The 27,487-nt window shown below is 27.5% G+C and overlaps 1 protein-coding gene across 1 annotated transcript in view; it reads left to right on the top strand.

Annotated features, from left to right (window-relative positions):
* Positions 1 to 3,013: 3,013 nt before the first annotated feature.
* Bgb (core-binding factor subunit big brother) overlaps positions 3,014 to 27,487 on the top strand; it is a 101,886-nt gene continuing 77,412 nt past the window's right edge. Inside the window, exons 1-3 of the mRNA XM_075356626.1 lie at positions 3,014 to 3,184; positions 19,090 to 19,176; positions 24,075 to 24,185. Of these exons, the coding sequence (XP_075212741.1) occupies positions 3,014 to 3,184; positions 19,090 to 19,176; positions 24,075 to 24,185 (369 nt within the window). The remainder of the gene's footprint in view (positions 3,185 to 19,089; positions 19,177 to 24,074; positions 24,186 to 27,487) is intronic.

The raw sequence follows: 27,487 nt of genomic DNA, 5'->3' as shown, positions 1-27,487 counted from the left end.
TCTCCGTTGAATCGTGATTTTAATCGTCGATATGGAAAACTCACTCCTTATTCATGAAGACGATTTCTTCTTCTGTGCAGTTTAGTAAGTGCCTGCACACAATGACACCCTTGGATGTATCTAACGTGCCATGTGATACAACCTCAATGTCGATAAGTCCCATCTTCTTAGCTTTGAGTAGCCTTGACGATTGTAGGCGGTTGACGATCTCAACATGAACTCCCATAGCAGTCTCCCGTCATAGGTCCTCTGCAGTTTCCGTGATCTCTCGATCGACCACAAAAGGACTAATTTTAGAACAATCCCATCTTTCTTCTTTATCACCAAATATTTTGGAATCGATCTGTAAGTCTTAAGTTTAAACTTAGTTCGATCCCTCTTTTCTTTATCGTAAAACTCGATCTTCTTTCTTCTCTTCGCTTGTAAAGACAAAGGTTCTCCTAGACGAGGGTTTTTATGTGGATCCTCTGCCACAGAAATTATGGAATTACATGTTTTCATGAAAAAATTTCGCCAGTCAAATATATCGCAAGGTGCGGGTTGAGAGACGGTTGGGCGTGCCCCGCCCAATCGTCTCAAACAATGAAAGCAGGATCAAAGATCCTGCTTTCATTGAGGGACAGGCGGCTGATTGGGGGATTCTAAGCAGGATCTTTGATCCTGCTTAGGATCCCCCAATCAGCCGCCTTTCACAGATTTAACTCGGGCCGGGAGTCAAGTATTGTTTGACCTGCTATACCGACATCCCGCACATAATAAAAGGGCTTCGATGCCCTTACCCCTATGGAATAATTCCTGCCAAGGGCCAAACTGACTGACTCACGTTGAGCAGCGCAAGAATTCGGCAGAGCAAGCTCTTCAACTCACCCTCATTCCGGTTACCACTACCGGAGGAGGGATGAGCATTCTCCGTCCGCACTACGCCCAACGCCGGCAAAAAACAAATCACAGTCATAACTCCCGACCTTACTGCAAGCACCGAAACCGAGAAGCATAATTTAGTCTATATAAATAAATATTGTATTTCAATTTCAAACTTATTACTATTCTAGCAAAGAATTAATGTCATTGATTATTTCTTCTAATTCACTCCTTTCTTTCTTTTTTCTGTTTAGCCTCCGGTAATTACCATTCAGATAATACTTCAGAGGATGATATCATCTATGAGTGTAAATGAAGTGTAGTCTTGTACAGCCTCAGTTCGACCATTTTTGAGATGTGTGGATAAAATGTTCTAACGTTTACTATTCTAATCGATTGTTTAATTTTTTATTAATTGTTTTTCTTCAATCTCATCAGGGAGGGAATAATTATCCGAGGATTGGAGGTAAACTTTTTATTAGCAGCCATAAAAAAGAGTTCAGAAATTTTGCACGTTCCATTCTGACAAATTTTAACGTTTTAAATTAAAATTGAGAGTAATAAACCTGTATGTACACTTAGAAGTAGGAATTGAATAATATTTCAACTAAACCTCTTCATTTTTACTTCCTTGTCCGAAATAAAGGAAGTATTGTGATTGCGAAAAATTTCGGTTTTCAGATCTCAACGGAAATATTCATTTTGACCATCCCTGAATCCATTTTGACTAGTTTCGATCTGTACGTACGTACGCATGTATCTCGCATAACTAAAAAACGATTTAGCCGTAGGATGTTGAAATTTTGAACTTAGGACTGTTGTAACATCTAGTTATGCATCTCCCCTTTTGATTGCAATCGACTGAACCAAAAGTGTTCAAAAAAAGTCCAAAATCCAAAACAATTTGGATTTTAGACTTTTTCTTAACTGCAGTAATAAGCCCTCATTGAGAGCTTTTCAACAATATATTATAAGTGGTACTTATTTTCATTAGTTCCAGAGTTATAGCCAAATAAAATATTAATTAATATTTGGATCTTACAAGGGGAAGGCACGTATACATATTTTTTTTATTCTATGAATTAAAACATTCTGTTATTTCAATATTTTGAATGACACCTTTATCAGCGTTAGAAAATTGTGCACAGTATTTATCATAGAGGTAGATTATTAAGCTACTTTTTTTTCAATTAATTTATCTTGCAAATATTCCACCATATTATTTGAGTTTTTTTAACGACGTGTTTTACTACTTGACGACAGAGTAGCTTAGCAAAGAATTAAAGTTAAGGCAATTTTTACAACTTTTACTGGATTAAAAAATCATTCTAGAACATTTTTAAAAGATTGTTCTTTTGTTAAAAAAATAAGTAAGGGTAAAAATAATTGTCAACCATCACTGCGGTAATGTTAAGTTTTAAGCTCTATGAATATACTGTAAAACCTAGGAATATACTGTAAAACATCTTTGCTAGTTTTTATTATTATTATAATTAAAAATCTTTACCGGATTAATCATAATTACTGTATGAAAATATAACTAATTGTCTTTATCTTAAACTTTTGTACGAGTATAATGTTAGATTACCTAACCTTAGTGTTACAGTAGATCGGTAAGCTATTTTCATATTATGTTTGGTATCAACTTACTTTAAAATTTTGTAACTGCGTTTTTAGTTGATTTTTTTTTTTAATTTTATTTATTTGTTAATTCATTCATTTTCTTTTAGTTCTTCCTTTTTGTTTTATTTTATTTTTATTGTATTGCAGGTTCTTTTAATAACAAATTTCTAATATTAGGGAGCTGCTAAAATAAATAAAATTAGATCTCAGTTAAATTAAAATATTTATTTAACTCGTAAATTCTCTACTTCTGTAAAGATTTTAAAAATATAGAAGTTTAACAGGCGGCAGTATTCACAAAGAAAGAAAATACAGAAATATAAAGCTTTTATTTTAATAATAAGATGTTACTGTAAATTATCAGTGAATCAGAAGTGTTGTGTAGTCAGAGGTGTGTAATTTGATGTGGTAATCGGACCAATAGGGTACAAAAATCATTTACTAGAGTAAGGGGCTGATAAAGCCTATGATTGGTCGGGAGGCGTGTCCGATTTAGAATGTTATGTTCTAGCTGGCAGTCGTCCGCGGGATGTTGTCAATGAATGATCCTGGATCGCTTGCAGGGATGTTGCCCTTCGATGTTAGCATTTACGAACAACCTAAACCGAGGGTTTTCTTTAAAATGCCTCGGGTTGTTCCCGACCAGAAGGGAAAATTTGAATCAGATGAATTATTTCGTCGTCTTTCTCGTGAAAGCGAGGTATGAATTTTTAAAAATAAATATTTTTTTAGGTTAAATGTGTAAGCTAAGCTACTTTTTACCCTGTTATATTGCAGAATTAATTTTGTACACAAAAAAATTATTATTTGTGTTAATAATGAAAAACTCCTATTGCAATAATTTAAATTTATTAAACGTAAATTCATTTTATAACAATGCACGTAGCAACATGTTAAGAAATTTATTTTTGACGAATTTAATTATATAAAATCAAAATAGATTTACAAATTTAATGTGTAATTTATAATTTTATGTTAAAAATGTTTTCTAATCGTTACAAAAATTAATAAAGCAATTCAATAATACTTTTTTTTTACATACAGGTTGGCCTATATAAGTTATGAATAAATATGAGATAAAACACAAAATTTAGGCATATTAAAATAAAAGTTTATTCCATATAAATAACGGATTTGAATTTTAAAAAATCCATAAACCCAATGGGCCATTAAATTATCAAAATGCTCTCATCTTTGTATTTGTAATCGACTTAAAAACGAGTAATATTTACTTCGACTCGTATGTGTGTGCTTATTTGTTTTTATTATATTTTAACTTCAACCAATTTTACTGATTTTGAATTTTTTCAGATAACATGAAAGAAAGCTATAAAAACATTTTTTGAAATTATATGTTTACATAGACATTTGAAGATTTTTTTATTACCGTCATCGTTTTGTAGTGATTGTTTATGATTTATAGCTTAATGCCATCCCGATATTCAAAGTATTTTCCCGAAACTTAAGAAACTGTTGAAACTTAAAAACAACTTGAAATTACGCTTTTATTAATTTTATTTGTTTATTATTTTTTTTAGTTTAGCGTAGAGTAAGCATAAAATTTAAGATAATACATTTTGAAGCATTTTAGAAGCTCTTAGCCTACAATTATTAGTTTCTATGTGTTTCTTTTCTCATTTTTATCAAGATAAGAATAGACTTCTTCTCTTTTTTTCTTATGTATTACTGTTTTTCATACAGGCAGCAAATATTTTAAGCTTTTATATTTTTAACAAAAATAATTTAAGTAAATAAAGTTGATTTAAAAAAACACTTCCTTTATGTTTTTTTTTCAATTTCTACGGTTTTAATTCGTTTATAAATTAAGAAATTAATAACTTTTTTTTTACTTAAAACTGATTTCTGTTATTTTATTTTAATTTTATATAAAAGGCATATTATTTTAAATTATGCATCAACTAGAGATTAAAAAGGATATACTTATTCATCATAAAACATCTACACACCTTTAAAAAAGTGATCTTATAGAATAAATTTATCTAATAAAAATCACATTTCAAAAACCTCTTACAAAATGTGAGAGGTTACTTTTTTAACATATAAGCTATTTTTAATAATTGTAACTTTGTTTCGAAATAATTCGATAAATTTCTGTAACATAATAAAATTATCAAAATAAAACTGTATTACCCGGAAAATATTAATAAAAACACAAAAAAAATGTTCTATATTTTAATTTAACGAATGAACTAAAATATGAAATAAAATCAATTTATGCAATTCGGTTTACACGATAAAATTTGCAGCATATATTTCTTTTAGAAATATATATATTCAAAATAACATTTTTTTAAATTCTAATTGCATGAGTTTTATATAAAATCGTACTAATGAAATTGTTCAGATTTTGCAACAATCTATATTGTATTTACAAAATAATATTATTTTAAATTGTAAGAATGTCAAAACGAAATTATTTTATTTAAAAATATAGCTAATAGTAATAAATTAGCACGTAAAAACATTCTTCTTTTAGAGTATATGTAAGCATGTTGAATATATATGCTACCGAATTGATAGAATTTACTTACAATGTAAATTTTAAAATCTTAGTATTTTATATATATTTTACTTACTTACGGTATACTACATGTACCGAATTATTTTAAATTTAATTAATTTCCAAGTAGCTGATATAATTAGATTTTTATGTCTTAATTAACTTACAAAAAACGTAAATAAATTTGTTTCTAAAATTAATTACTGACTTTTGGTAAAATTTAGGAAATTTTTATAAAAACTATTTTTTACAATATGCATTCCATTTGCTTTGAACAACGTCATAATAATATTGCGTATCATGAATTTATTGTGTTTTAAACCATTAATTATAAAACCAAACCAACTGAATTCAGGTAGATAATTTATTATAATCTATATCTATGCAATAGTTATAAGTTTATCAACTTATTATTTTTAAATCCAACATTTTTATTGCCAACTTTTTATTTCAGTAGAGATACATTTTGGGCAGTGTTTTTATTTAGGCTAAGGACTAAACCGCGCGAACGCTAATAAACGTCGTTCTACTAATATAACCCATTAAAATAATATAAACAGAACGCAATTAGCGTTCATAACAGTTTATCTACAAAATTTATGATGTAATGGAATGAAAATAAAATACTTTAATGCTATTAAAAGTATTGTTAAAAAAATTCCCTGTTAACAATACCTTATGAAAATATACCTTTCAGATTCATATGTTTACATTTCTAATGTAAAGAAAAATACTTTTGTTTTCGAAAAGTACCTTAGAGGAAGATTAAGACTAAGAGAAGAAGAAGAAGATTAAGATTAAGAGTTTATTATGTTTGAATTAAAAAAAAACGCAATAAGCCTTAATAATATGTTAGAAGTCTGATAACGTTGTTGATTAGCTGTGCTTGAATCTGTACAGAGTTTAAAATTACAAATTATTTCAGTAATAAGTTGAATATTATTATTAGTCTTAAGAGCTTACTTATTTTATTTTCTCATCGATTTACTTTCTAAGTATGAAAAGAAAAATAAATTAAACTAAAATGCTGCAGGATGATTCGTTAAACCAGTAACAAGCATAAAAAATTAGTATAAATGCAATCCTGCACTATGATGAAAATTTTACTTAAAACTAGAAAAGTTTTACTTAAAAATAACTTCTGAAATGTATTACGAAATACGATAATTTATGTGTAAATTTACACACACGCAGAATTTTGCAACTTATTTTAATATTTTTGGAATTAGGATGCATCAAAACATTGGAATATAACTATCTAAAAACCGGAAGGGAACGATCATATTTTGACTTGCAAATATTTCGACCATTACCGTCTTCGGTGGGGAAGTTATATATTAGAGATTTCCCCTCCTCTGAAATAAAAAATAAAAAATACTTTAAATTTTATAATGTACAAAAACGAAGTAGGTAATTTTAAAACATATTATTGATCGTATATTTTTATGTAATTCATAGGTTTTTTTTACTGATATCTGATAAAAATGTTTAAAAAAGTTCACTGTAATTATTTATTCTAAGAAAATCTAATGGAAAAAACTGAACAGTTGTTTCCTGTTTTCTGTATAACACTATTACTTATAATACTTCGATTACCAAACAACATTTGGCCTTGAAAACAGTCAGAACAGGTTAATCCTACCTACAAACGGCTGATCAGTTGAGTTAAATCCAAAGTTAAGCCGATGCGACGTAACATTTATTTAAAAGATAATAAATAAGAGGAGAGAGAGTGAGAGAGAGGGGGATTGTTGTTAAACATATAAAACTCATGATTTAGCTAACTCTGTTTATACTATGCTTAGGCAAAGGTATTTCCGGACCATAATTCGTATTTTGACGTTCACTCTTGCCGTAGCCATTCATTCAGATTGAATTGCATGGTTAACAAAGATAAATTCAATGTAAAAAATATAGAATAAGATCCGTGTGCGAGAATACGAAACCATAATATTGTAATGCACCATAATAGTTGATTTTGGGAAGGGAGGAATCCTTGTTCGAAATTTTTAGTTTTTACTTTATTTATTATTCAATCTTATTTATTTTTAAATTTCACACTAACTCGCTTCTTGAGCTCGTAAGAAACAAAAATAGAAATCATAGTACAGAAATAAGTACAAATAAGTAAGTAAAATACAAGTAAATACGTACAAATAAATAAGTATAAATTATAATTACAGAAATCATAAGTAAATATGATCACATATAGAGAGGCTACCATTGAAACTTCTCAAAACATACTAATATTCCTATACAGAATATTTAATCTAACTACACACATAAATTAAAGTCAGAACACCACATCATCGGTAGCTCAACAGAAAACAAAAAAACATAACAATTCATAAACGAGAGAAATAATTAAACACGATGGGTAACACTTAGTTTATGTAGTTAAATCACATCTAGTCACCAAGGTCCGACACATGGAGTCGTTTTAGCCTTCTAACGTCTTCACTAATCTGGAAAGTTCATATTCAAATAGTTCACGTGTTCGTTTAACACCAATTGATACTCTGTACCGAATCGTCCTATTTCTTCTCGGACATACGGTAAACCCAAATATTCATGAACTTCACTGTTTCTTACGAACCTCTGCTATGCTCCTCGCTAATTTGTTTTGGAAACTCTGTATAATTTTAATTTCTGATGCTGCTATCTTGTACCCCGGAGTTGGATCCCGCATGTTTAAATTGGTTTCAGAATGTAGTACGTCTGTAAATATATTTTGATTGTTTTTTGTTGTAATAGGTTTATGTAATATGAACTTATCGTTTGATGTTCTGCGGCCAATTTTATGAAAGTAAAAGCAGTTTAAAAATTAGCAGCAGATACTGACGATATTTACCAACAAAATGTTTTATTCAATATAACAATAAGTATATTATAATGTTATGAAAATTTTACTAACGTTGACATCTAAGAAAAAGTTTAATTTTTAAATTTTAACCCAATAAACGGTACTTACAATCTCTATGACGGCAGCCCGTTTTTTAACAGTTTCTGAACATTATATCTATTTCTAATTATTTCAATAATTTTTTTATAGATGAGAATTCGAAAAATTTGAATCGCTGGGAAAAATGTTAATTAATCTTCAGTATTTATTTTTATCAATTTGATTATTTCACTGGTTAAGGCCTCCAAAATTATTTCTATTTATCATGAAAAAGTACAGTTATCAATCGTTAAATATTTTTATTGCATTTAAAATATTTGTAATTAAATTAAGAATTAACGACGATATAACATAACAACAAAAATTTAATTTAAAAATAAATTTTTCCCATGAAGAATAAAAATATTCTTGAAATTTTTCCGTCACTTTTTCATCAATATAATATGAATAAAAGAATATAAACAAGCAAAAATATGAAAAAATAAAAATAAACGAAAGCTATAAAAAAAAATCGAGAATAAATAAACATATGGGTATACGAAAAGAAAAAAATAAAAGCGTCGGCAAATGAAATAGGAAAATTCAATTTTAAAATTTAGAATTTAAAAAAATTCAGAACTTCCTATTTTTTCCTGCTTAGCCTCTGGGAATCACCGTCAGGTATTACTTCAGTAGATGAATGAGTACTTTATGTATGAGTGTAAGTGAAGTGTAATCTTGTACAGTCTCAAGTCGACCATTTCTGAGATGTGTGGTTAATTGAAACCCAACCACCAAAGAACACCGGTATCTGCGATCTAGTATTCAAATCCATATAAAAGTAACCGCCTTTACTAGGATTTGAACGTTGGAAGTCTCGACTTCGTAATCATCTGATTTGCGAAGACCAACTTGGTGGGTAATTCATCAAAAGTTTTTTTTGTTTAACCTCCAGGTCCACCGTTAGATATTGCTTCAGAGGATGAGATAAATGATTTTTTAGTGTGTGTGAAAATGTCATGCCTGACCGGGATTCGAACCCGGAACCTCCGGATGAAAGGCCGAGACGCTACCACTCGCACCACGGAGGCCGGCAATCATCAAAATTTGCAAACATAAATCGTTACGCAAATCATACTAATCTATTATTTATTCACCGATGAGACTTTTAACACTTAAGAGCAACACTTCATAACAACGGTAAAAATCAAGATTTATTTTGTATATATATTCAAATTGCCTCAAAAAAAGGAAGAAATCTGAGTAAGGTGCATCTTCAAGCTACTTTTAGCCCAATTCAAATTAAAATCCGTATGAAATACGCAAATAAAATTTAAAAAATATATTTTTTTAACTTCGCAAAGCCCAATCTCTTCTTTTCTTAATTAATTTTGGCGTTTTTAGATAAACATTTTTTGATTATTTCTTACTGTTCAACTAAAAACTGTTTTAGTCAGGAATAGTTATAATTATTTTTTAATTATGAAACTTGTAGCCTATATTTGTTTGTTGAAGACGTGTTTTATAAGAATTATTTTATAATCGGTGATACTTTTCTTAATATATTTATCCAAAATTTGGATTAGTTCGAAAGAAAATACCCTATAAAAACTATACGCTACCCTATAAAAAGTCGTTCAAAAGAAACGCAAAGAATAAAAATCTGCTTCTAATTAATCCAATGAAATGATAAAACGATACTGGTACCGAGTATGAAGTACGGTTTTCTGAAATGCTTCTGAAAACGTAGAATTTTTTCACTCTAATTCTTCTAAGTAATTTTCTAGAGTTTTTGCATGAAAATTGTACGTTTGAATAAGGAGAATAGCATCAATAATAATAATATAATATAAATCTGTTAATACATTTATATTTAGATTTCTTAATCTAAATATTATTTCAAATAATGATCGATCATTATTATTTGAAATAAAAATCTTTTATTATAATTGCTACCATTACTACTGCAAACAGGAAACTGCTGTACCCATTACATAATAATAACAATGCAAACTATTATAGTTACTTACTATAAGGTCTGCTAATGATAAAACAAGGCGCCGGATTAATCATTTTTTTGCAGAAATACATCAACCGTTTCGGCGGGAGACATTTAATCTCATTTTTATTTGCGACTATCGCTTCACATTATGTTCATGACATAATATAAAATATCTTTTCATTATAATACTCATTTCCTTTCTTATCAAACTTTCTTATCAAAATTAACATATCAGTTATTTTTTATTTTTAAAATAACCGTTCGTGAAATTAATAGGCGTTACTTAAAAAATTATTTGATGACTGAAAATGCTTTTGTCTAATAACACGAATTGGGGGAGTATAATTAGTTATTAGGTCGTTGATAGAAAATACAAAAAAAAGATCTTTGTGCGTTTCACGAACGCGTAAAATCGAGTAAGGTTAGTAAAAAAGTCTTAATTTTACTTCATATACTTAATAAGAAATTACAGAAATGAAATTGCACAATTGTCAAAAAAAGTAATAAGAAATACTGAAGATTTCCGTCCAATTTTTACTTGTTTGAAACGAGTTATTCAACCTCATCGGCACTGATAATACAGAATGAAAATATAATTATCAAAATTATATTTTTATATTTACTATACATTTTAAGAAATTATTTTATTTTTATTCACTTATTATATTTTATTTTTAATTAGATTAAGCTGGAAGCAATGTTGGATATTATTTCAATTTTACAAAGGCAATATAAATTAAATAATCTACAAAAAGATTTTTTTTTTATTATCTTACATAATAAGTAAGTGCTAGTTTGTCAAGGTTAAGATTGACTTCATTTGATGGAATAATAATAATATAATGTAGACTCGCTCGGAAATTTCATCGCACACTACGTTCTATGATAAAATATTGTGTTCTTAAGAAATATGAATCACAGAGTACAACGGGAATTCTTTACTATAAAAAAATAAAAGCGCTTTCCTGAACACGTGTTATGAATATTAACCGAATGCGTGCGTGACACGCGTATCGTTGAATTACTCATCTCCTACTTTTCCCCTCACATTATTTGTTTTATCTAAATATAAAACAAAAATAAATTCTGTGCAAATAGATTTAAAATGAGTTAAGCGTATTTTTAAAAATAGCATATTTTGCAATGATACCTTTGTATAAATTAATTGTATGAAGTCACAGCATAACACAAACATAAAATTGGGCTCCATTATTTTCTAATGGGTTTTCCTGCTTATATTATTTTACTGGAATTACTAATTTACAGTAATTATAAAGTGTTATATAGAAATAATCTGAATTTATAACGTAAACAAGGATAAATTTTTGAGCGAATAGATCAAGGATTTTCGACGAAAATCTGACATAAACGATCTTGAAGTATGCAGTATAATATTATATAGCTAATTATTTATTTGTGTTTATTTAAATAGTCTGTTCTTCAATTCTATCTTACATTAAACATTTTTAATGTATTTATTTAATATGATCAGATCTCTGTTTCACATATTCTAACTATTGTCTTATCTAAAATATTTTATAATTTTCTACGAAAAACGTGGGTACCTTCTGATCAATATCATAATATTGTTATTTTACTTGGTGTTAAATAAATAATTATTTTATGGAATGAATTTTAGAGCGGCGTTAGTAGAACCTGTTTTTTTGAAATTGAAATTGTTCTTGAAATGTAGCTTTAAATTTCAAAATAAAGTAATAATTATATACGTATATTTTCAGCCCCATAAGCATAATTTCTTTAAGCGACCTGGCACAAAATCAAGTCACACTAAAAAAAAATAAGCATTCCCAAGATTAACAAACATCCGTACCGGGTTTATTGAGGAGAGAATTGTTTACCGTTAATTTTTTCTCCCAACGTAGATACTGTTTCATATCGGCATACTAGTTCATTGAAATTCAGGCGACATTCAGTTTTACACGTGAATAGATGCAATGTACTATGATTTCACTGTTCCCTACAGGAAATAACCGCCATTGAACATTATTACTGTTAGAAAAAGAAACTTTGACTAGTTCCACTTGTGGCTGAGGTGATTTACGTGAGTCACAGTCATGTGAAATACCGCGGCAAATAATTTAAATTGATAAATTTATCCATTTCTGTCAAAAACTATGAATTATTCACCCTACTTCCACTAAGTCTGGGAAAGTAATAATTATTGATTAGTTATCTCCTTTGAAAAATCAACTATAAAATAAAATTTAAAAAATACATAGTTATAACTTAAGTTTTTTATGCAGTTCATTTTGCAGATAAGGAGGTAAAAAATAATAATAAAAAAATTGAATTAAAAATAAAATCTTTTTCTTTTACTTATACATAAGTAAAAGAAAAAGATTAAGATATTTTTAATTCAATTTTTGGTTTATCTAAACATGGGAATAAAATAATTAAAAATAAATTATTTCTATAATGAAACGCGTAACGATAAATTTTTAAAAAATCACAAAAAGAATTTTTTTTTAGATAATTAAGATTAATTTTGATGAGTCCAAAATTTCACCTCTTTTCTAGCTTCCATTCCATTCTTACTTCCTTGTACGAAGTAAAGGAAGTATTGTGACCACGAAAAATTTCGGTTTTCAGATTTCAATGGAAATATTCATCTTGACCATCCCTGAGTCCATTTTGACTAGTTTCGGCGTGACGTCCGTACGTAATATGTATTCGCATAATTAAAAAACGATTAGCCGTAAGATGTTGAAATTTTGGCTTTAGAGCTGTTGTAACATCTAGTTGTGCACCTCCCTTTTTGATTGCAGTCCACTGGACCAAAATTGTCCAAATCCAAACAATTTGGATTTTGGACTTTTTTAACTGCAATAATAAGCCCTCATTGAGAGCTTTTCAACAACATATGAAAGTGGTGCTTATTTTCATTGGTTCCAGAGTTATAGCCAAATAAAACTTTAATTAATGAAATGTTTAATCTTACAAGGGGAAGGCACATAGGTTCGAATTCAACTTCATTTCCTTTTTTTAACATTTTTTTTAATTTAAATATATTGATTTTTTAATGATTATTAACTTGTGATAGTAGTAAAAAAACATTTACAATAAATAATAATTCAATAATAACAATAAAAGAAAATAAATGAAAAGTTACATGTGCTTTTCATTTAAAAAAAATGTGTATATGTAATTTAATAGGCGTAAAAGGAAGTCATGTGATGTCCAGATCAGATTTTTTTAGAAATAAGATTTGATTAATTATTTGATTCTCAAAGACAAAAAATATATTTATAGACTGAACTTTATGTTATCGTAAAAGTTTTTTTTTCTGATGAACCTGTCTTTCGACAGGTATTAACGTTGTCGATCATTTTTCCTGGTCCTGAGCATCTTCTTCATTTCATTATATCATCTTCCCTTCCAAATATCTATAAACATTTCAATCTTCTTCTTCTTTTGACCATCCTCAGCCGAGGGTGCTTGATTTCTATGTAGGATATGTCCCAACCAAGACTTTTCCTCTTCCTTATCATCTTTAAGGATCTCATGAAAATTTGATCCTTTTCTATTCTTCTTAACATATCCTCATTTCTCATTTTATCCATTTTACTTTCTTCATCATAATCGTCATTTCCCTTTTTTCTGATATTCCACGATTCAAATCAATGATGTAGATTAACAAACTTACCTAAAAAAATTTCGCAAACCACTTTCACAGTTCAATTTGGATTCCACTCAGCTGAATAAAAAATAAATAAATAAAAATAATAATAATAATGTAAACCCCATTTTTGGAGGAGATCTGAAAAAACTTTTATTTTCTTAATTTTTCACTCAACTGGATTACGAGTAGTTCTATACTTTTAACTTACTTTTTTAAGTTTTTGTCAGAATATTTGACATAGAGAGAAGACTAAAGAAAATTATCTTAATTAAAAGTAATTAATAATAAAATAACAATAACTCATTACTAGAGGTAATATTACTCATATTAGTGTAATTTCATTTTTTTTAATAAAAATATCAATTTTTTAAAATTGCAACTATCGATAATTTTAGATTAAAATAGTTGTTACTTGTGTTTCAGCGACAAAAAACTGTAATTTACAAAAACGGTTATTAACTCTTAAGAGAATTTCCCTCCTCTCCAAAACTGTTAAAACTGTTTATCAAAGACTCAATTCCGTTTCAATATATTATTGTTTATAACTATTTCATAATTACTAATTAAAAAAATAATAATTGTTACATAAAAACAATTAAAAATTATAAATTTAAAAAATTTCAATTCTTTAAAAATGATAATTTTTGTAATGCCGGATATTATTATTAGTGAATACTGATAAGTTAGACCAAAACCTTGCACGAGCTACAGATCAGGGCCACAGAGACAGAGACGCAGATATTGAGTAAAAGTGGAAAATGTCCAGTAGTCTACACAGTTCAATTATATTTGTATTCTTTCTTTCCTAAAAATAGATTAGATAATTATCTTACAGCAAAAGTAGTTTAAATATATGTATATATATTTAATAGACATTTTAATTCTCCTAATCTAATAAAGTCTAAAAAGATATTCTTAAAACTAAAGACTTTCTTATATCGTACGAGTATAAATGTCTATCTTAATATAAAAAAATTAACATTGAATTATATTACATCTAAAATTAGACTGATTAAAAGAACAGGAAAAAATCTGTAGACTTTCAAACTTTCCATTAACCCGTTATCTAAAATATTTTTAGAACTTTTCCAGTCCTAAAAATATATTAATATTGAAACGATAACTAGTCAGAACTATATCAATATTTATTTCCCCGAATGTTACAGTGTATGACAGGAGTATACTGTTGGTAAAAAAAAATTATCCAACGGAGTTTTATATTCCTCAACGGCTTGAGGTGCTGAAATTCTAAAACCTAAAATTTTTTTTACTAAGTTATAAAAAAATTGGCATAAATATAGGCTTATATTTGGCTTAAGCCGGGCTAGTCTAGTGGTCAGTTGTTTAACAGCTGATTTTTGAGATCGAAGTTTCTGAGTTTTAAATCCTCTCTTTTCCTGTTTAGCCTCCGGAACCACCGTAAGGTATTACTTCAGAGGACGAATGAGGATGATACGTATAGTTTCAGGTCGACTATTTCTGAGATGCGTGGTTAATTGAAACCCAACCACCTGAGAACACCGGTCTCCACGATCTAGCATTCAAATCCGTATAAAAGTAATTGCCTTTCCTAGGATTTGCAGTTACTTTTATACGGATTTGAATACTGGATCGAGGTTTAAATCTAGAAAAAGTTAGATGTTTTTATACGGATTTAAATACTAATATTGGATACCGGTATACTTTGGTGGTTGGGGCTCAATTAATTACACATCTCAGAAATGGTAGGCATGAGTCTGTACAAGACTACACCTCATTTATACGTCATACATATCATGAAAATCTTATTGAGGCGTGGGGGAGGTTGTAATGTATACGTTGCACAGATTGCAACGTATACATTAGGAAAATAGAATATTAAAAAATGTTTGGCTTGTTTTTCAAATCATTAAATTTTAAATTTGGTATAGTAGCTTATCTAATAGAGAAAATTATTATATTAAAATTTTGAAAAAATTGAATGAGAAGTTGCTGGATAAAAGGCGTTGGACTTAAAAACTTTTAATCGTTTGTTGATTAAGAAATAATACATTTTGAAATAAGATGACATGTAGTAATTCCATTTAATACATTTACAATGACAAATTTTATTTAAAAAATAAATAATTCAAAAGATCCAAACTCGGAATAATTGTTATTTTTTTAAAATTAATTGAAGTTTTTGATTTTTTCAACCAACCGATGGATTTTTTCTCTAAATGAAGAGAAGTGAGAGTTGAAACAGTATTCAGATCTTATTAGACTGTTTAGACGTGATATACTCGTATTTATTTGAAGAGAGTAGAAGATTGACTTTTATTTTTATAAGCTTTTATTTAATTTGCTTTAGTTATAATCAAATCTTGCAACTGTTATATCTTTTGATCTATCGTATGAAAATCAATGAAATTTGATACACCTATGTAACTTCGATGACAATACAGAATTTCGGTGTCGGAATTTGATATGACCCACCCCCACGCCCCCCCGCGCTACCCCTACGCTAAATTCATGCATTTAGTTGAACATTTTCATTTTTCAAGAACTATTGTATGAAAATGATTGAAATTTGGTACACGTATGTAACTTCGATGTGTAAAAATAAATATTTTTACATTTTAGTTTAATAAACAAACAAACAAACAATAATATTCAGATATAAATATTATTAAGAATATTTTTTTTTGGGTGTAAAAAGTTTATTGTTCATTAAGACAAAAAGTAAAAAAAAAATACAAAAAAAATTACAAAAATATATTTGATTACAAAAAAAAATTATTTTTTAAAAAAAGTTTTTATTTAAGTAATATTAATATTAACGTTAATAAAAAAAAGGAAACAAATTAGAAAAACCAAATTTTGTAAAAAAGTAAAAAAATAAGAATTAAATCAAATTGAGAATTTTAAATAAAAAATATAATATATTAACAAATATAAAAATGCACTGAAAAGTAAAAAATAAATTATATAAATATCTAATAAATAACCAATAAATAAAAAATAAATAAATGTAATAATTATTACATTTTAAAATTAAAAGTAATGAAAATATTTAATTAAATAAAAGGGTGGCGCAGTTTTTGTAATAATCTTTTCGAGTAATTATTTATAGATATTTGCTGTATTTTAAAATATAATTTTTGTTTAATGAGGTTGTTTAGTATATGTATATACTTTATCTGTAATAAAATAACTCAAGTTTAAATTCTTTTGATGGTTCAAATTTGCACCGAGATGACCTTTAAGGGTTAATAAGATGAAAAATAAAAATTAAATTTAGAAAGTGCAAGATTTCTACCGTCAAAATGTAATTTTGACGGCAACCTAAAAAATTATTAATTATTATCATTATTATAATTGTAATCGTTATTATGAATTCATTAAATAAAAATTCATAATTAATTAAAAAGAAACTTTTAGCGGAAAGAGTGCGTTCAATTTGGCTTAGATTACAAGCAGAATTCGAAGATGAACTTCAACTATGTGAGAACACGTACAAAGAAAGCGAGTGGGTGCATTTTCCCAGAATGTTACTTGTAGCCAGTCAATCTCAACTGGAAAGGTTCCAGCAGACCTTTCCGCCTCCTCGGGTCGTTATTGAAAATGAAAATGAATATTAATTGTTGTAAAAATAAATGTTGTTTTAAATAAATTATAAAAAATGCGCCACGCTTTTATTTAGCTAAATATTTTCATTACTTTTAATTTTAAAATTTAATAATTATTATATTTATTTATTTTTTATTTATTAGATATTTATATAATTTATTTTTTACTTTTCAGTGAATTTTTATATTTGTTAATATATTATATTTTTTTGTTTAAAATTCTCAATTTGATTTAATTCTTATTTTTTACTTTTTAGAGGGTTTTTAAATAATTATTTACTACTTAAAAAAAATTAAAATAAGTATTTTTTTCCTACTTTAGAGAATAAATAAGGCCGTAAAGTCATCAGCAATAATTTTCGATTTCACCAGTTATATTTTAAGCTGCATTAAAGCGTCAGGAAATTTCAGTGACATTGCTGCCATCTTTTTGTTTTATATTCTGTTAAATGGTTATGATTCGCTTATATAGTAGTAATTTAATGTGTATATGAGTTGTAAAGAAGAAGGTCATATAAATTATATATATTATACATAGATTAATTGGCTCTTGTTAGGGAAAAAAATTTTTCTGAATAAGAGGATTACTATAAATAATCGTGCATTTAACTAATCCTTATTTATAAAAGATAACTATTACAAATATTTGCGTATGCCTTATGAAATAATATAGTTAAGCAGTATGATCATTGAAATAGGACGCGAATAACTTATCAATAACTTAGAATACTTAAGTATGCTATATTAATAATAGTTCAATGATCAATGTAATAATTGATTTACAGCGCAGTAATTCAATCACTTATAACGATAGGATATACAACAGATAAACGCGAAAACTATGAGTTTAATAATAATAAATAGTTTTCTGCTGTAGTAAAACATTTCATTTTTATTAAAATGTTTACTGCAGGTAAGCCGTCATAATCTATCTTTCAATTGTCATTCATAAATTAAGATTCCACTTTCAAGTTTCCATTTAAAATATACTGAAGGGAATAACACTCAATAAACGGAATTAAAATTATACCTTTATTGCTTAGGTAATACAGTTCATGTTAGTATTTTCATAAATAAAAAAATTCATTCTTACAAACAATGTTTAATTTTATTGTTTTTAACAAACTTCAATAATATAAAAAAAGTTCTCAATTCGAACCGTATAAATTTATTTTCTTTTTAATAAGCATTGAAGGGTTTCTCTAATAAGTGGACAAAATTTCACGATTTATTTTTAAAATAGTAATAGAATATTTCTAAGATGAACACGTTGAAACTATTTTCAAATAACTTAAGCGGAAAAGTTTTTTACGTTATCTATGTAATCCGATTGAAGAGTTTTGTCTTCCCTTTTTGTCATCATTGCTTAATTTGATCTATAATAAAATAATGACACGTAATCGTTTTGATATTAAAGTATTTTAATGGAAAATTCAAGAGAATTTAGATTTTCCTTTCTACCATGTAGAGATATGCCGTAATGAATTGATTACTTTTTAGTGAAATCCATTACAACAAATTTGTTTCCTTTGCACTCTGTCAGTATTTCTTATAGGCTGTACGCATGGTAAATTCCGGATAAGCCACAGTAATAGTATTGTTTTCTTTGAGAATAATTGTAATTATTACACTGAAAGTAAATACTTTTGTACCATCAGAAATTAAAAAATACTTCCTTTAATTTTTGTGGAGTTTATTAAAATTCGAAACTTCGCCGATTCCAATCGACTTTTTTTTGCTTGATGATATCACCACATAAGTTTGAAGCTTGTGCGTGGAACATGGAAGTGGAATTTTGTAGCAAATTAAAAATTCCATGCCCGATCGGGATTCGAACCCGGGAACTGCGGATGAAAGCCCGAGACGCTACCACTCCGCCGCGGAGATTGGCACAATACTTTATATTGTTTTCGGATAAAAGAGGGTCTTTTGTATAATTATATAAGCTAATAGAATAATGAAATTCATTTTCAGGTTCGTTATACTGGATTTAGAGACAGGCCACAAGAAGAACGGCAAGTCCGTTTCCAAAACGGATGCAGAGACGGACATACAGAGATTGTAAGTATAAGATATGTTATCTGCATAATAATTTAGTAACACAGAAACCTATTTAATTAAGTCTAGCTACATAAAAACATTGAACTTCAAAATTATAATGTTATCAAATTCTGTCTTCGTATAACTTCCTGGTACCTTGAACGCGTGATTTATTATTTAAAAGATAAATATTAAAATGAGTTCCAAATAATATCACAAAGCAATTCACAAGAACTATGAATATATTCATGTACACGCACTACGCCCATAAAAAACACACGCACACAATCGTTTCTTGATTCGTTCATTACTATTGATTTTCATTATTCGTACTGAACAAACTCTATAAAAAATATATGATGTTAAGGTATTACTAAATTTAGTTATTGTCGTAATAATTCGTCTCCGTTGTTTACCGAGTGAACAAAAATGGCCGTCCAATTTTAACGGTACGTTTCTCACAAAAATTAAAGCCATTAAAACAATTTGAATAAAAAAATATATTAATGTTAATGAGGATATTCATTACTTAGAGAAACGAAAAATCCTGCGGGATTTATGAAACAAAATTTAAATTATTATTTTAAAGAATCGATAAAAGTGACGTTTTTCAAGTAAATAATTAATATGATTTACATTTTATCTGAAATAAATATTCTATACTCAAAAAATTGGTTAAAATTTTATGTTTTATAAGAAGTAAATGTATACGTACAAAATTAATTTCTTATTAAAATAAAATGAGTATTTATAAATTTAGATGAAAAAAATCAAAGAAACATAGTTTCACGTCTTTCTATTGTTTGTTAAAAATATATTCATATTTCAATAACGGATTATTGTATTTCAGTACAATTTTGAACATACGTTTTAAACGGACATCTATGGAATAAATAAACACGATAGTTATATACCATCAACATTTTAAAATGGTGGTCAGTGATTTTAATCTTTTAATTATCAGTATTTCAGAAAATATAATATTTTATTAGTTTAAATTTTAAACATTTTATCTGAGTATTAGTTAATAATCTGACCGTTAAGAAGTACTAAGCACTGTTCTTTTTTTAACATTATAAATAAAAAATTATTTTATATATTTTAACTATTTTATATGCAAATATAACTTCTGTTAAAAGAAAAGAATAATTACCTATTTATTTTTAAATAATAACAGTAGTTACAAAGCAAGATTTTTTAATAAAAACAGATAATTTTTTATGAAACTAGAGAAAATTATTATTTTCAGGTAACGCAATATGCTTCGGTGTAACAATTTTCTTTAATATTTTTAGTAAAAACTATCATGTAGATTATCTTCTATTAATAAACTGATTAAAAAGATTTTATTAAAATCTCTCTCTCTCTCTCTCTCTACAGCATATATATATATATATATATATATATATATATACACGTCTACACGTCTCTATTTTTTTCTTGGTCGTTCCTATGAAGTACCAGACACTCGTCAAAGTATCAGGCACTCTGACGAAATCTATTATAATTGCACATTTTATATATTATAAATATTTCATTTAAAAAAAAATATTTATTTAATTATTTTATTTTATTATTTTATTATATTATTTATTATTATATTATATTATTTTATAAATATATTAATTATTTATCTTGAATTCGGGCTTAGTTTTACACGTTTTTTTAACGTGAAAATAAAGCGGATGAGATTATAAATGAAAAAGCAAAGATTTTCCCGCGATTATATTATTGTTTATTACTTAAATTAGTAAAGATTTAATGAAATAATGAAAATTGTAAATTATATTATTAATTAACTGATTAATAAAACTGAATTGGTATTAATTAGCAATTCCGATTATTCAACTCTGAAAATGTCTATAAAAATTTCAAACTCTTTGAAATTCTATCAGATTTATTTAAAAAAGAATCGTATTGGAGAAGTTCATTGTGTTTGAGCTCTGACTCGTTCTATATACCTTTCACTATGATTCGATTGTTTGAAATGTTTTTTCTTTTTAAACAAATTAGGTATCATTTGGTTTGAAGTAAATTTATTAATTTTTTAGATGGTCAAACGCTTTTGGTAAAATTATTTTGTCCGAAATATTAATGATAAAATAAAAATTAGGATGTTATTAATTTCAAGAATTATATACAAATATGATATTTTTAAATTCCAAAGAATTTGGATATAATTTATTCATTTTATAGGGATGTTAATTTAAATACATAAACTAAATTGTATTAAAATAAAACAATTCGTTCTTGTGATATACCTCTTAAACAAAAATAAAAGATAAACCAGACTGACTGAAAAATAAGCGTTTCCGGACCCTTATCTTTTAAATGATCTTTTATTTATGTGTAACACATTTACTGAGATTTTTAACTTTTTTTTTCAACCGTTATACCGGGTGGTCCGTTTAAATTAAGACACATCTATATCAAAAAACATTTTAGGAAAAACTTTTTAAAAACTTTGATAATAAAAAGTTTTTCCATTTCAAGGGGAGAAATACGTTCATAACCTATGTTGTTCTTGATAAGGTCAAATAAAGGTAATTTCAAGGCCAACTTAATTGTTTAAATAGGATCCTGTATTTTTTATTGCATACTCGAATTATTTGCGAAAAAATTAACAGATTTTTTTTGATAAAATTGATAGTTTTCTAGTTATTCATCTTTAAAAGGCCTCTAAATTTGTGTTTTTAGTTTCATTAGGTCCTGGCCCAGCTGACGAGTTATATCCAACTAAAAAAAAAAAAATCTAAAAAATCTTATTTAAATCTGAAATAAAAGAAAATTAAATTTTAAATAAAAAACAATCAATGCTGACAATAATGAAGAAGAATGAAGAAAAATAAAACAGTTTGCTGGTATAAACACTATCAAACTTTTTTAAAATAGCCTAAAAGTGAAGTTCAAGTTGCAATTGACATTTTCTAAGTGAACGTATTATCAGTGTCTTCAATTAATTTTTTGTTACTTTGTTACTCAGCAACTATTAATAAATATTAAATTAATTAGTTTTTATTTATTGGAAATTATGGAACAATTTACAATTAGAGAAAAAACTGATGTAATTTTTCTTTGGGGAATGTCACCGAAATGCTAATCAGACAGTTAGCTTTGTATGTTCTACGATTACCCGGTACAAATACTCAAGTCGTGCTTCTGCTTACAGAATTCTAAAACAATTTACTGATGCTGGAAGTGTGGGGACCAAAAATAGGAACCGTCAAAATACTGTGACAGCAGGAAATAATGAAATAGCGATGGCTGTGGCGGTCATTGTAGATCCTTATGTTAATTTAAGAAGGATTTCGCGTGACTCCGGGATATCAAAAACCAGTCTTCTAAGAATATTAAAACGCCTGAAATTCCATCCGTACCATATTTCATTGCATCAGAAATTGTATGGCAATGAGTTTGAATTAAGGGTAGCATTTGTCGATGGGCGCTGGAAAAAGTAAAGTTTTTTTTAATGTTCTATTTTCCGACGTATCAGGTTTTACTTATCATGGAGCAGTAAACAGACATAATATGCAGTATTGGGCAGTGCAAAATCCACGGTGGTTAAGGGAAGTGGAACATCAACGTCCGTGGACTGTCAATGTTTTTGGTGCGGAATCACAGGCTGTACATAAATCGAATTGCATATTTTCGATAGAAATTCGAACGGAGAGAAATAGGTAGATTTTCTAGAAAATCGGTTGCTTTTGTGCTTGAAGAACTACCCTTGGAGAAGAGAACTACCCTTGGCTGTTCTGCACACTATCCAATTAACACCAGATTAATTTAGGACTGCGAATACAATGGATGTTGGATTGGTCGAACTGGTTCATTTCATCGGCCTGCTCGTTCCTCCGACATTACTTCAGTAGACTTTTTTTTTATGGGTTACCTTAAAGAAAAGGTTTACCTAGAAGTACAAACTACTCCTGAAAACATGAAAGCCTCTAACAAACGTCTGTAGATATATATCAAGAGAGAAACTCTATTAAATGTTCACGGCTCGTTCTTAAAACGTATCGAAAAATGTATAGAAGTAGGACACCACTTCGAACACTTGCTGTAATTTATGTGGTAAACACTTGCAGTAAGTTTTTGTAATTATTTTAAATAAAGAGCAGTAAAAAAATTTTAAAGTATCAGTAATTCATTAAACCAAATATTTTCATAGCGTCGGCATAACTTAACTGAACAAAGCGTGCAACACATGTAGGTTATGTACCGTATCGGTATATACTATTTGATTAAAAAATGCATTAAAACGTAAATAAATTTTATTTAGGTTTATCCTTTAATTAATTGTCCTTTATTTAAAATGTGATTTCCTTTTATTCAAAATTTAACAGCTGGAACGTCAGCTGGGCGAGACCTTTTTTTTCTCTGGAACCACCGTAAGGTATTACTTCAGAGGATGGTATGTATGATTGTAAATGAAGTGTAATCTTGTATAGTCTCAGTTCAACCGTTCCTGAGATGTGTGGTTAACCAACTACTAAAGAACACCGGTATCCACGATCTCATATTCAAACCCGAATAGCTCGGCGAAACCTAATGAAACTAAAAATACCAATTTAGAGGCCTACATCATTTTTGAAGATGAATAACTAAAAACTATCGATTATAGAAAAACAGTCTGAAATGAGATTTTAATTTTCTCGTGACTGTGATTGTGCAATAAGAAGTACAGGTTCCTATTTAAAAAAATAATAATTTGACCTTTAAATGACCTTTATTTGAACTTATCAAGGACATCATAGGTTGTGAACGTATTTCCCCTTTAAATGGAAAAACTTTAATACGAAAAATTTTTTCCTAAGATGTGTAGTTTTTGAGATATAGATGTGCTTCAATTTAAATGGACCACCCGGTGTTATTGTTAAAACTATAAATTCTTATCGTGATTAATATTTCTTTTGTTATAGGCTTTCGTGGCGACAGGCACAAATATTCAACTTGTTTTTACGCCAAATACCAATGGTTTTCATATTGGATCCGTGCCACGAGAATGTGATTTTGAAAAAGAACATGGAAAGGTAGGAGTATAAAAATAATTATTTAGTTTGTAATTTTTTTCTTTGTTTAGTATTTTTTGTTAATTTCCGTTTTACCTACCATAATATTAAAAATAAATTTGCAAGAAAATCACATCTTATATTTTAAATAAATGTCACAAATTTATAAAAATATCGAACGTTTCATTTTGAGAATCCTACTGAAACTGGTGACTACACTGGTATTTTTGTTTATAGTATAGTTCAGCATAGGAATTTTCAAGTGTTGCAGCAAGTAAAAGAATTTTCCTTATTTTTTATTCATATATGTGTCATATGTAAAAAGAAATATTGTTTTTGAAATAAGTTATTTTTTTAAATATTAAACGGATTATTCTAATGAAGAAATAAAAAATACTAAAGTAATTTTATTAAAAATAAATCTCAGACGCAGTTATTTTCAGTTTACATGTCTTTAGCATAGTAGTAGAAATACTTTTTTTTAATTCATTTTTTTTACCTGTATTTTTTTTACGTCAGTTCTAAAAATATATACACACTTTTTATACAGTTTTCTGTATAACTAGCTTAACTGTAGTAACCTACAGAGAGATATCTGCTTAGAAACCATTTGATTTTGAATTTTTTTCTTACGTATCAATTAAACTTTTTATTATGTATTATATCGTGCATTACGTATTTCTACCCAGGTAGAGGATAGTTTCATGCTCCGTTTACTTCAGAACGCCCCTACTGATCTTCGTGAAATAGATACCAAACTAATTGTCTCAACAGTGTGAAACGTTATGTATGTATTTATCGTGTGTAACGTTTAGAAGAAAAAAAAAATATGTACAGTTAAGAAATTTCCTAGTAGCCAAAAGATCGATAAAAAAGATAAAATGTTATGTATTAAAATAACAGAGGATAACATTTGAATTTTCATGAATAAGATAGTTACAATTTCTCCCGAGCTTCATTCGAGCAGTTTCTTAAATCCTACGAGCAACATTTTTTTTTATCTAAAAAATAGAAGTCGATGTTTGTAAAAGCTTTTATAACCATTATTAGACTAGAAACAGATTACTAACCGAAATTTTTTTTTATCTTTTTCAATAATAAAAATATTTATTTAATTTCCACCTTATTTGAAAAAAATCCATTGTAACTTGGAGTATTTACGTATTCGGAAATTTTATTGTCATTACAATACATACAGCAGTGCACACAGCTTGTTACTTAATTGTAAACTACATCAAGAACATAAAATAAATAATTATATTTCTGAAGATACAAGTATAAGTGTAAATTCGTTTATTTACTGTAACTAATGAACTATTATTCCTAATTATATGTAAAATCTAGGTAAATCTGCGTTTCAAATTTATTAACTACTCTTCTAATAAAATAAACGTTGTATTTATCTATTTACATAATTGTTAAATCAGATGGATTTCATATAAAGTATTTTAATTACAAAATATTTTATCAAGAAGGCCTATAAATATTACAACTAGTTATATGATGGCTGCGGAACCAAGATTCAAATCAATTTTAGGCACTATTTTACTTTACTCTTTGAATATTGATGTTGTCAGTGTAATTTAGTAGTTGGGATTTAATTAACGATGATGTTTCGAGCTTCCATGACAGCAAAGTAACTTAGCTAGCATAAAAGTTGTACAGTATATATTTTTATTGCCCGCTGTAAAGATACTGTAATTTTATAGTCTCACAGTAATACAAAATAATATTTATTTAAGTACATCTTTTTGACTTTTAAAAAATAAAAATTACTTTACAACAATCTGTTTATTGTGTAGACAATGCATTCATTTTTTGTATATATATATATATATATATATATATATATATATATATATATATATACAATTTATATGCAATTATATATTATATTTATACATATACATATAATATATTTATATAATTTGTATTTTAAAATATATATATATATATATATATATATATAAAATACACATACGCGCGCACGCGCACACTTACGGTCACTTTCCAAGAATACTGGTTTTTTTAATCATTTTTTAATGGAATTTTTATTGTAAAATATATATATATATATATTTATTCATTAATTACGAATGTTTCGTAAATTTTGTAAATAATACTGACATGTATGTATATATATATATATATATATATATATATATATATATAAATCCTCAAAATGGAGGATTTTATACGCCCTAACGAACTAATAAAGTAAAAAAAAAAAAATCATATTTTGTATTCATGATACCAAATATAGTTTTTCGGTTGTCAAAAAATCAATGTTAACATACAGTTGACATTATGTAAGTATTATAGATTAGCATAATTATAGTTGTGCCGTGTAGCTTAGAGAGGATGAGAGGAGGGCTAAGAATATATAAATGAAAGAGGGGTGAGTATATTTAAAAGGGGGGTTGAAATATAAATTGAAAGGGTAACCCAATTGAAATGGCGGATATAACAAAATGGCGACCTATTCAACTTTTACTTCTCCCCCTTTACATTACGTATTCAAGCGCAGACAAAGCCATGTAAAGTATCCATTTCGAGGGTGACATCTTCCTCTTAACAATAGTTTACTCTCTCGACAGCTGTTTAGTTATACGTATTTCTGTATCTAATAGTAGGCCTATGTATAAGCAATAAGCTTGAATGTAGCTGTTGACAGAATTCTTTCTCCGTTCATTATACACACATAACTTTGACAACCCGAATAATCCCTTCAAAATATAAACAGCTTTATAACGGAAATAAACCAATCAAAACACTCCTATTCACATAATCTTTCTAAATATGAACATAAACTATTTCTATTTTCCCTCTATAATCATAAAAAACCTAATACAAATACAGCTTAGAATTATATGGTATAAATTATATAGTATTGAATTACATTACCTCCTTTTGATACGAATACGTTAATGGAAATAAATATTTCAGAAGACCTCTTCATAATACATTTAAAATCGGCAGCACATACACATAATCATATTCTACAGAAATGATTCTACATGTAATTTTATTCTATATGTAATTCTAAAAAAAAATCTAACCAAGTAAAATAAATTCTTAATTAATTTTCATAAAATATTAAATTAAAAAAAAAATGGTAAAAATTAATTTAAAAAAAATCCTCATTAAGGCCTAATATTAATCAATTTCTAAATAAGTAAGTTCTCAATTCCACTCATATATACTCGAATGCTATTTTAGGTAGATTTCATAAGAAAGGTACCTATTCTAATGGGTACCGCGATTCGACTTCCGGAAAATTTCGACATATCTTCGCTTCTCACAGCCCCAGACCCCAAAATCAA

Source organism: Lycorma delicatula, chromosome 2 (assembly GCF_047948215.1).
Source record: "Lycorma delicatula isolate Av1 chromosome 2, ASM4794821v1, whole genome shotgun sequence".
Lineage (NCBI taxonomy): Eukaryota > Metazoa > Arthropoda > Insecta > Hemiptera > Fulgoridae > Lycorma > Lycorma delicatula.
The sequence above is the reverse complement of the archived record's forward strand: the minus strand, read 5'-3'. Positions and strand labels throughout refer to the sequence as shown.